This window comes from Lipotes vexillifer, unplaced genomic scaffold (genome assembly GCF_000442215.2).
Source record: "Lipotes vexillifer unplaced genomic scaffold, Lipotes_vexillifer_v1.1 scaffold327, whole genome shotgun sequence".
Taxonomy (NCBI): domain Eukaryota; kingdom Metazoa; phylum Chordata; class Mammalia; order Artiodactyla; family Lipotidae; genus Lipotes; species Lipotes vexillifer.
In genome coordinates this window covers 3,916,194-3,928,862 of record NW_006771143.1, presented here as the reverse complement: position 1 = coordinate 3,928,862, position 12,669 = coordinate 3,916,194, and the positions used below count along the sequence as shown (strand labels likewise).

Genomic DNA, 12,669 nt, shown 5'->3' with positions numbered 1-12,669 from the left:
TTTTTTAAAGTGATCCTGGAATATTTTAAAATTAAGAAAAGACAATAAACTCCCCACAGTAAATATAATACACATAACATTCTCTGATCCTGATGCTAAAACATAACAACTAATAAAAGAATCAGAAAACAAAACCACTACCCACACCAAACTGCCATTATTTGGGGGAAAAAAAAACAGCAAAGAAAAAGGGAAAAAGCCTTCTTTTATACAACTTGTCGGTTAAGGAGGAAATAAAAACTGAAACTTCAGAACACCTAGAATATAATAGTAATGACAACACTAGTTCACCTAAGTGATTCAGCTTAAGCAGTACTCAAGTCCACACCTTAAATCTCATATTAATAATTAAGAAAAAATAAAAATGATTAAACTGAATGCTAACTCAAGGAGTTAGAAAAAAAACAACAGAATAGACTAAGAAAAGCAAAAAGTAGGAAATTTAAGGAAATCAATTAATTGGAAAACAGAAAAATAACAGAAGAGATGTTCAAAGCATACCACTTGGGGGAAACAAGCAAACAAAAACAACAACAAAATAGGTCAACCATTAGCTATCTTAATTAAGAAAACAAGGGAGCAAGCATAATACATAATAAGGGGGAAAGAGCCATATGCAGAAAAGACGAGGGTAACTTTGCTCACCTCTAGGCAAATGAACTTGAAAACATGGACAAAATGGATGGTTGATGATCCTAGCTAAGACATAAAAACTACACAGACCAATTACCGTAACAGATACTAAAAGAGCTGTCAAAGAGCTATTGCCGAACATCCACCAACACCAGATAATTTCACTGAAATTTTAAGGAAGAGAAAATTCCAATGCTGTGCAAACTGTCCCAGAACTCAGGAAAAGGAAAAACATTTCCAATTTACCAGCATAAGATTAATAACAAAACTTCTTAAAGATAGCGTGCACGTGAACACACACACACACGACTAACTGCACTGATGATACAGATACAAATATATTAAATAAAATAGGAAACATACTCTGGAAATATATTAAAATAATAATACATATGGTCAAGTAGAGTTTATTTCAGGAACGCAAGGATGGTTCAAAATGACAAAATATATTAAAAGGTCAAAGGAGAAAAATTGTATGATCATCTCCGTAGAAAATGAAAAGGCATGTGATAAAATTCAACATGCATTCTTTTTTTTTTTTTTTTTTTTTTTTTTTTTTTTTTTTTTTTTTTTTTTTTTTTTTTTTTTTTTTTTTTTTCTTGCGTTATGCGGCCCTCCCACTGTTGTGGCCTCTCCCATCCGCGGAGCACAGGCTCCGGACGCGCAGGCCCAGCGGCCACGGCTCACGGGCCCAGCCGCTCCGCGGCATGCGGGATCCTCCCGAAACGGGGCACGAACCCGCGTCTCCCGCAACGGCAGGCGGACTCCCAAGCACTGCGCCACCAGGGAAGCCCTCAACATGCATTCTTGACTAATTTATTTTAAAATAGGGATCAATGGATACTCCTTAACGTGATTAAATGTATATATCTCAGCCCAGTTCATTATAGCCAATATATTTTAACATTATTCTAGAAGTACTAGACAATGCAATCAAGACATAAACAGGTATGTAAATTGGAAGACATGACTGTATAACTGGAAAACACAAAAGAATTAACTGAAGTGCTATTGCATACCATAAGAAAATGAGAGTCTGGTAGCTGGGTAGAAAATTAACATAAATAAGTCATTAGCTTTCATATATACTAAAATCATACTAAATTATAAACAGAAATGACTTCCTTAATAATGGTAACAAAAATAATAAAATTTCTAAGAACTCTTGAAAAACATGTACAAGATCTCTGTAAAGTAAAATGCAAAGCATCTGTGAAGGAAACAACAAAAAAGACTTGAACAAATTGGGAACCATTTTTGGATAGGGCACCATGGTTTAGATAGAAGCTTTAACATGATAACGATGTCAAATTTCCCCAAGTTGACCTATAAAAAACTGTCCCCCCAAAAAAATGTACAATGGATTTGTTTTGTGGAACACAAAGGGTTGATTCTAAAGTTCAAATGGAAAAATAAGCAAGAATATTTGAACATTTAAAAATTACTGTTATTAAAACAGTGTAGGACTGGTACAAAAAAAGAAAGGCAAGTCAATTGAACAGAATGGAATTAGAGTCTAGAAATATATCCACATAATATGAAAATCTGCAATATGATAAAAGGGCCATTTCCAATAGCAAGGAAAGGACAGATTTAATAAACAGCCTTGCAGGAACTAGGTAGTTACCTAGGAAGAAAAACTGGAGCCTTAAATTCAGGATAGATCAAATTTTTAAATGTGAAAAGTCAAATAACAGAAATACCCAACTGTACTTTTAACATTCAACCAGTAGCAGATACACTTTTTCCCTTGAAAAAAAGCACAGAAAAAGAATGCATAGTATGTTACAATTTGTATTACATCATATAGCATTTATACATATAGATACATTTATGTATCTATATGGTATTTCTGGAAGGTATACAAGAATTTGGTCTTGGTACCTGTTTCTTTGAAAAGGAACTAGAAGATGGCTGTCAGGGATAGGAGAGAGACTTAATGTTTTTACTGTTTGAATCAAGAAGATGTATTAGTTAATTAAACAAAGAAATTAAAATATATGTCAGAAAACAAAAAACCTATACATAATAGTATATAATTAGTAGGAGCTAAACAAGGTTAATTTGGTAACCCAAATTCTGCCAGTAAAATATTGTACAGGGGTCTAAAATGTATCTGAAAATAATATAAAAAGAGAACTGATAGAGTTACTTACTCTTATAAGACACATCAATGAAAAGGCAGGTTTTTCAAAGGCAAAATAATGTCCAGGTCCTTAGGGATTTTTTTACCCTTGAGAACTGGTGTAAGCTACTACTTTACTATAAGGGAGTTAAGAAAGACATCCCCTCTTTAATTTTTCTTCTAGACACACTGCATATTTCATGGCCTGAATTTGTATATGCACCAAATGAACAAAAATAAAGAGAAACTTTGATTTAAAAAGTACCTCAAGGCAATACAAAAAAAAGAAGTCATTTTAATTTTTGATACATATTAAAACATTTCAGTCAGTTCTTCCTGACAGCATAACACGACAAATACACAAGACCTCAAACATGCTTTAAAATGACATTCAGCAAAGTATTTAAAATTTAATAAATAGCAATAATCACACACAAATACATTTTTCATACTCAAACATTAAGCTACTAAAACAGATAGCTAAAGAATAAATAAATGGGAATTGACAATAAAAAAATATGCGGGGTTTTGCAATTCACGTTACTTAAAAAAGGGAGGTGATCTGAATGATTTCTTAATTTGCTTTTCAACATGTAGCATGATCCTCCCCTTATGAATAAAATATATTGAAAAAAATCACTTTCTTACTATAATGCAGTTTTTAAATACAACAAATAAATATGAAACCAGCAAAGCAACCTCAAGTTGTAATAAAAATGCCCCTCACGCTCCCCCTGTAAGCTGTGGAAATATATAGTCGTTATGATAGCAAATAATAGTATTTAAAGTGATAGTGCTTCTGCACTAAACTCATCTGAAACCTTGATATGACTTTAGTGCAAATCCCTAGGGTCCAATACAAGCATAACCCTGTATCAGGGAAAGACATTACCAGTTGGAACTTATCTTGTACAATTTTTGTACATATTTTATAAAGTTCAAGATTTAATGCATAGTAGAGTATCTTCATCCGCTTAATTCTGTCCTTAAATAGAGATAAAAAAGGAAATGACTTGGGCTTTTTACCATTTGGTTTGTACCATATTAGAGTATTAAAGTCAACATTAGAAAATTTATAAAAGAGTTTTGTTTTTGCCATTAATTTATCTAACTATCTAAATTTCACATCATTGCATGTTAAACATAAGAGAAAAAATTTTAGACAAAGGTTTTTTCCCTTTGACAAGCTCATATTATGAAATCTAATAATGTTTAGACAGATGTTATACAAATAAAAACAGGTGAGAATAAGGACTTTTTCTCTTTTTATATTAACAACCTTAACATCTAGTATATTAAGTTACAAGATGTATTGGCAAAAGCATAAAGGGTTCAATTAAAAGAAGGTATTATTTTGAACGAAGAAACGTTTTAACATAGGATAGATAGAAACTGACAGTCAAATGAGTTTCAGCAGCCATATCTCTACTGCTAACTACAGTACCGGGATGAAAACAATTAGAAACAAATGGAAGAACATTACTGAACCATCTGAATACATAATGCATTTTTAGCTGCTAAAATAGTAAACTCTAACGTTTATAGAGTTACAGGTGTTTAATTTAACCATGCAGGCTAACATATGATAGTAAGAAATCACCCTGCATCTTTTCTCTTTTTAAATTAAAACTAGTTTAATTGTAAAGTTACAAAACAATGAATGGATATTGCTCCAACTTGTATCCAATCTCCCTGATGGGATTCTTGTACCTAACAAAGTAACAAAGCTTCATCATCACTTGTTTCATTTTTCAGCGTTGCTTCTAAGCAAGAGTCTGGTATCTGGGCAGTGTGGACAATACCGCAGCGCTCACAGGGGCCATCGCGATTACTTGGTCTTACTCCAGGGTCTGCTGCACTATATGGTTGTCTGAACCTTTGCCCTTGATCGGAGGCAAGATCAAGAAGAGGTCTGGAGCAATCATTCACATCAAAGTCTGAAGCTCCTTCAGAAACTGGAATTAGCATTTCGACATCATCATCATCTTCTCTTCCATTTACCCCATTGTCAAGTTGTCTCAAAGGGCTCTGGTTCTGACTTACGGAGCTTGATCGCCCTAATGTAAAACGTACCCAACGTAGCCCCTGAGTCATACGACTTAGCGCACTCGTGAGCTGGTGACGCGCCGGACTCACACTTGGGGGTTCCGCGCTTGTCACATCCCGTCCGGTCTCTGTGTGACCACCTCGGGTATTCTGAGTGGAGGAACTTCCACTTGCTCCCACTGTTGCTTCTACAGCTGTCGTGGGAGGGACTTTTTGAGGCAAAGGAGCTGCAACCCCGCCAGATGCTCCTACCGTATCTCTTCTCTCATTTTCTGTGTCTGTGTCGTCAGATTCCACAGAAAACAAACTTCTGTGAGTATGATTTCTTTCAGGTTCTCTGCTGGTACTCTGACTAGGGGCAACCTCATCCCCATCTGCTGAGACCAGAGCCAATGACCCTGAATGGCGTGATCTTGCAAAATTAAAAATACGATTCCAGATGTTGCTGGATCTGCCTGCCATAGGAAGTCTGATTGAAGTAAATCCGAGCTGAGACCGTACAGCTAGCCTCAGGTTTTCCAAAACAGAAGCCTGCAAAAAAAAAAAAAAAAAAAGGAAGAAAGAAAAGATCTTAAGACAGCTAACAACAAGGTATTAAGATGGAAAACACCCTTCTATTCAGCATGTGTTGTGGATGAAAGCTCTATTACTCATTTTACGGTCTATGGAGGATGAATTAAATTCTCTCATCGATACAGGTTCACCTCACTCCAGAATCTAACCTATAACTTGAACCACTGTTCACTGTGTTTAAGATCTTCTTGATGCTTCATTTTATATATGAACTTTAAAACGATGCTTAATGTCAATTACAACAGCAATTTTGTCTCAAAACTTCACATAGTAATCCAACCCTAGAAATGCACCAAAGATGGAAAATAAAATTATTTGATACTTTTTTAGCTAGGAAGATAGAAGAATCTCTACAATAATTCTCTAAATGACCTAAAGGAGTGTGAAAACCAGGCTGTTTGTTTTTTTGTTTTAACACAGAACAAGTTAGACTTGATCTACAAGGTTGAAACCTTCCAAAACATGTAAAAATTATATCTCACAGTTGGTTATCACAGTTGGTTGAATGAGTGGATATTGAGGATTTATTTATATTGTCATAAACAAAGGAATTACTGTTTTTGTAATGCAGCACAGGAAACAAAAAGCCAAAGAAATTACTTTGTTTATAGCACTATTCAATGGTATCTGAGACATTTGGGTTCCTTCTCAATCTTAAAGATTTAAGTCTTATTTTCTACAGCTTCATGTTAAACATAAATTATAACCTTATTCTTTGAAAATTGGTGATTTTTAATTAGTGCATATGGGAAGTGACCATATTGCCCAACTGAAAGAAAAATCATCTACTGGAATTTAAAAAACAAAACAAAACAAAACACTACAGTATTTACAAAAACAGTCTTTAAGCTCCACCTAGTGGTTATAAAAAGGAGTAACCAAACTTGGAACAAACACAGCTTTCATCAATCTGGCATTTAGTATTTAAAATACAGTATTTCCAAGAAACAATGGTGAATTGATATACTCCCTTTCAAACGGTGATACAGTTTCCCTCTGCCAAATGAATGGCTCTTGCCTTTCCCCCCACAGAAAAAAAGAAGGGAAGAGAATAAGAAGATGTGATAACATGTTTTCCATCTCTGTTTATGATTGGTATTGAAGTAAATCCAAGCTGATACCGAACAGCTAGCCTCAGGTTTTCCATATAGATTTGTGATTTCCATATACACCCTTTGAACACAATCCCTGAAATATAATTCACAGAAAGCTAAGAAGCTACTATCACAGGAATATTTCATAGTCTAGCCTTAGTAAATAACAGATTGTCAATAAGAAATCTGAATATCAGCACATAAAATTTACTCTATGAATGAGTAAGGTTTTTCACCAATTGGGAATGTAACTATAAACTAACTGAAAAAAAAAAAAAGTGGCTCACATCCCTTCCTCCTCATTTGACATTCACGTTCTAAGGCTTTGTGTGAGCACTATCATTAAATCCAGAAATGAATACAAGGCTCTTCAGATATCCTCCCCTCTTATGCAGCTGCCACCCACAATGCCTTCAACACACTTCAAAGCCATCTTTAACGGTACAGTCTGTCAGTGAGATGAAGCTCTCTACTGGCTTCAAAGTCTGTTTAATTAAATGATTGCCAATTTAACATTAGATTCTACAAGGGGATCTCATGATTGTTTTAGGAATAATTTTATATACTTCTTCAGTTTATGAAGCAGAAGAAAAGCATTCTTCAGAAAGGATTGCTATTTTGAATGAGTTGGTAATCAGAAGATTATTTTTCTTTCTTTTTTTTTTTTTGCGGTACGCGGGCCTCTCACTGTTGCGGCCTCTCCCGTTGCGGAGCACAGGCTCTGGACATGCAGGCTCAGCGGCCATGGCTCACGGGCCCAGCAGCTCTGCGGCATGTGGGATCTTTCCAGACTGGGGCACGAACCCGTGTCCCCTGCATCGGCAGGCGGACTCTCAACCACTGCGCCACCAGGGAAGCCCTATTTTTCTTTTAAAAACAAATAAGGAAATTTGATAATTTATTACCAAAAGTTTCAAACATAAGAGTAATCTCATTAACTGAATAAAATCTAGTTTCCCATTTACAAACATATTTTATTTTAAAACTGTTGAAGCAGAATTCCCTCACAAGGGTAAATTATAACCCTACAAAAATGCTGTACTAGGTAGTAAAGAATTGAAACCTTACCGAAAGTAAGGTCTGACCTTTGCCCTTTACTTCTGGGATGAGACCTCAGACCTTGGAATGTCATCTTTGACAGGAGTGTCATTGCACGGAGACTTGGGCCAGCCAGAGAGTAGCACTGAGTTTTAGGTGGAGGCTCTGAGCCACACCAATGTGATGTAGCATGGGAGTGCTAAGTCAGCAGAATCAGTCAACCTCAGGAGAGGCTAGAGACTGGGATCAGCCACGTGTGCAATTAATCATGCCTATATGATGGAGCTCCAATAAAAACCCTGGACACCGAGTTTGGGTGAGCTTCTCTAGCTGGCAATGTTTTGTGCATATTGTCACACACCTGTGTCAAGAGAATAACACTGTCCTGACTTTTATGGGGAAAAGACAATAGGAAGGGTCGTGTTTGGTACCCTCCTGAATCCTGTCCTAAGTGTCTCTTCCTTTGGCTGATTTAATCTGGATCCTTTCCTAGCAATACTAGTTACACCAGATTATACTATTAAGTAAAACAGCTTTCAGTGAGTTCTCAGTCCTTCTAGTGAATTATCAAACCTGAGGATGGTTTGGGAGCCCCTGAACTTAAAATTGGTTTTAGAAGTAAGGGCTGTCTTGTGTGGACGGTGCTCCCTCTAACTTCACCGTTGACTAACCTCTTGAAGGTAGCCTCAGGGTATAGGGGAGGGGTGATAGATGGTGGAGTGGGTGGATGGAATTAACCATCCTCTGAATTCCTACCTAAAAAGAACCCTTCCCCATGGCAGGGACAACAATACATAAAAACCACAATGTAGGTTTTTCCTATGTTGCACACAAAATTCCAACCAGTGGAAGTTCTGAATTACTTACTTAGCAAATTACATCAAATTCTCACAAAGATTTCCTAAAAGACTCAAATAAGATGACCGACTGTAATTGGAAGCCTATTTATCAAAAAGGAAATGGCCTTTCATTTTGAACAGAATTAAATTACTGGGAAAACAATGTTCATCAATTTTTCTTAATTCTGATACTGGGAACAATTTTTAGAAATGTTGCTGGATAAATTTACATTTTAAGTGTAGAAACCTTAATGCCCTTAAGAACCCTGGCACAATTGTAAGCATTGACAAAGGAATTTAAAAAGAAATTGCAGGGAACTATATTCGGTATCTTATAATAATCTATTATGGAAAAGAATCTGAAAAAGAATATATATATATATATATATATATATATATATAAAACTAGATAACTTTACTGTACACTTGAAGTAAAAAATTGCTCACAAAAATTTAAAGAATTCAGAAACATTAATAAAGAATGAGTTACTATTTAAAGAAAATGATATGAATTTTTAAGCACTGTAAAATCCAGCTGTGAAGACATTTTCTCTCAAGTCAGGTAGAAATGTTAACTTAATTTCAACAACTTTATTTATTTATTTTTTTTTGCGGTTAGAGGGCCTCTCACTGTTGTGGCCTCTCCCGTTGCGGAGCACAGGCTCCGGACGCACAGGCTCAGCGGCCATGGCTCACGGGCCCAGCCGCTCCACGGCATGTGGGATCCTCCCAGACCGGGGCACGAACCCGTGTCCCCTGCATCGGCAGGCGGACTCTCAACCACTGCGCCACCAGGGAAGCCCTCAACAACTTTTATTTTAATCTAGCATGTTACTAATCTATTACTAAGCATATCAACTTTAGTATTTCTTTTTAAATCCTTGAAATAGTTCAAGTAGAAAATAAGTTGTCAAACTTTACTTTTGAATTTTAACACACTAAATTATCCTAAACAGTAAAATGCTTAAGAATCACCTAACCAAATCAGAAGAGTGAAAAGTATACTTCTGAATTTGTTAAAATACAATGAAACAATCAGAGTTGACCCTTGAACAACATGGGCTTGAAATGCACGGGACCACTTATATGTGGATTTTTTTCAATAGCAAATTCTATAGTACTACATGATACATGGTTGGTTGAATTTATGGATGTTGAGCCCCAGACAGAGGTCCGACTATAAAGTTACATGTGAATTTTCACCTGCACAGAGGGTGGGTGTCCCTAGCCCCCTCGTTGTTCAGGGGTCAACTGTATAATTTCAAATCCTCCATATATTTAATTCTTAACGTGACTGCAAAAATTCTGACCCAGTCAAGGATACTTTACCATTATATACAAGTATAGATTTCATTTTAAGAGGTACGGAAAGAGAAATAATAAATTGTAACATACTTGGTTAGGTGGACAAACAGGAAAATCTTCAACTGGTGGAATTAAACCCTGAGCAATCAATTGTCCATAAGAGGGAGGAGCTTCTCTTCTTAACAATTCTGCTTCCACTCTGGACAACTGTGTTTCAAATGATCTTTGAGAGAAACAGGGGGATGAAAAGGGTTAAAAAAAAAGGCAAGCCAAAACAGTAATTTTAAAATTATCAACAATTAAAACAATCTGAATTTTAATATACTTGTTCATTTGTATAAAGCTTACTTAGCCAACATGTGATGAGTATCTATACTACCCTACACTGAGAACACAAAGATGAAGCAGACAGTTTAGCCTCATGCGGTTTTTCACTAGGGGCCTGGATCACTAAGTTTTAATAAATTAGATATCCCCATAAAAGATAAAAGTACTAGATCTTTAAACCCCTAAGAACATAGGGGCTTGAGACTTTAGGTGAAAGTATTTGAAAATTCTTAGAAAACACTTTATTCAGCAAGTCCAACACATTTACTTTTCAGATAAGGAAATGAGTCACCAAAACCCTTTCTGGAATTACTTGTTCTTAAACTCAAGACCTCTGGTCTTCATTGTACTCTTAGGTTGCAATGTAGTAGAACATTTTCTGGCCATTTATACTGAACCAAAGGTAAGATGCACTTGGTTATTGTGATACTGTGCATCTATTCTTAGCTGTCTGCTATGTGACTTCTTTGTTGTTATCTATCATTTGTAATTCTCCTGGAACTGACGGTCATGGTCTCCACAGGGGCTTTCTAGAAGGCCTCTCTGCCATCAACTTCTCCCAGGTCCAGTCTCTCCTCTACCACACGAAAGACAGCTCTCCCTGAAGGCCACTCTTTAACGCTGAACCACTTCTTACTTAACTGAGATCCTTCGACTTTTATACCACTTTATTTTATAGCTCTTACAACATTTATATTTTTTGCCATCTAATTCTACCCAATTCCTTCCTTCTAACTGTAAACTGCCCATGAGATTACTCCTACTCATTTCTCTATTCACCTGTATAATGCTTTCAACATAGAAGGTTCTCAAATTATCTGGAATTGTTGAATTAATATTTATAAAAACCGAGGTTAAAGATCAACAACGGAGAATTACAGCTTGCAAAATTCCTAGAAGACAGATTAACCTGAAAACAGGAACTGATAAATACAGATTGGCTTTTTTCACCTCATAACTCTTAGTATTTATTTGTTTTTTAATGTTCTTATTAGGCTTTTGAGTCATAGGCTTTTCATAGTCATTTTATACATCATAAGAAGTATTTATTTCTCAACAATATAACAAAAATATATTGCTAATCTCATTAAGAAATGTGTTGTAAATATTTGGGCCATGCTTTTACTGTAGAGCATAAGCAATATAGTTTTGTCTTGATACTGACCTGCGTTCAAACATTCTCAGAGAATAAAGCTTACAAGTACATCCCAAGGCAATGACCAGTAACAGGCCACAGATAAGGCTCCCTATGACGGCTGCAGTTATGACTCGGGTAGGCACGATTACCGGGCAATTCTCCTCATCGCTGCCATCGCCACAGTCGTCCTGAGAGTCACACACCCAGCTTTCAAACACACAACGATTGTTTTTACAATGAAAATTTCCTGGCTGGCAAAAAAAGCAGTTTTTTTCATCGGAGCCATTTGGGCAATGATTCTGGTAGTTGCAGCGATCAGAACGAGGATAACAGACACCGTTCCGGGAACATGGGAACTCTTCCCTTTGGCACATGGTACAATTGATTTCATCCCTTCCGTTTGGGCAATGCCAATAACCGTCACAGCGCTGCTGCTCCGTGTAACACCCCCAGTTCCCTCCGCAGGGTATTTCCCATGGCAAACAGAAGCCGTCTACTTGGTAAGTAGCATTAAATCCCCTGGCAGCGTTGACTTTATCGGCACAGAAATGTACCCTTATCTGTCCAGAAGAAGACACAACAGTGAGAGGTGCATGAGAATCAAAAGCAGTTAACACACGCAAAAGCTTGTGTGGATTCTCCTCTAATCCATCGTATATTTTGACATAATCACCATAACCAGTACCATCAAGTTTAAAGTCAGTGAAGCGTAAGATGACTTTACGATGATCACCAGTGTCTATTAACCAGGTGCAATTGCTTCCGGGAGGATAAAAGTCTGGATAATTGGGAGAATTAAAAGTACCATAAAAATATTTTAACCACTGCCCACAGGTTGGCACATCACAGTCTATCTCATCTCCAAGGTCAAGGCAGTCAATGTTCCCATCACATTTTAAAGATTCGGGGAGGCAAGTGTAAACTTTGGTAAACCGAGATAGACACTGGAACTGGTTGTAAGCACAGGGTTGGAAAGAGGCAGATGTTGGAGGATTCACTTCTTTGGCACATATCTCTTCATCAGAACTATCTCCACATTCGTCCATGTTATTGCATTTCCAGGCTGCTGGTATACACTTTCCATTACCACAACGAAACTGGTCACAAGCACAGTTTGGTTCCTCAGATTTCCCTGGGAGGACATGGGGAGGAGGGAGACGGAGAGATAAGGAGGAAAAAACATACTCTTTAAAGGGTATATAACAGCAAGTGGCATTTTTATCATAAATGTTGACTAGCCCAAATGATAGTTGGACTTGATCAAAAAATAGGTTAAACTCTAATGGCAAATTAATATTGGCTTACTGATTACTCAACAATTTATTAAACACTTATGATTTGTTCCATGAAGATCTCTACAGCTCATCTAAAGAGAAAAGACCATCCTGTTTTTGCAGAAGCTATTTTACTGCAGAACATTTAGTAAAGTGATGTAAGATACGTACGTCAGTAGGATGTATTGCCTAAGAATTTTAAGTACTCTATTGTATAAACATTTTGCAATGAAGAAAAACTCCTCTATAATAATCACCTTTTCAAATCCAGTTTTAA

The 12,669-nt window shown here is 36.5% G+C and overlaps 1 protein-coding gene across 2 annotated transcripts in view; it reads right to left on the bottom strand.

Annotated features, from left to right (window-relative positions):
• Positions 1-3,006: 3,006 nt before the first annotated feature.
• Positions 3,007-12,669, bottom strand: part of LRP12 (LDL receptor related protein 12) — an 84,688-nt gene continuing 75,025 nt past the window's right edge. Inside the window, exons 4-6 of one of the 2 annotated variants that reach the window (XM_007446545.1) lie at positions 11,146-12,250; positions 9,744-9,876; positions 3,007-5,335 (exon numbers count right to left, since the gene is read on the bottom strand). In XM_007446545.1, the coding sequence (XP_007446607.1) occupies positions 4,469-5,335; positions 9,744-9,876; positions 11,146-12,250 (2,105 nt within the window). In that variant the 3' untranslated portion in view covers positions 3,007-4,468. The remainder of the gene's footprint in view (positions 5,336-9,743; positions 9,877-11,145; positions 12,251-12,669) is intronic. The other variant, XM_007446544.1, reaches the window with a different exon arrangement.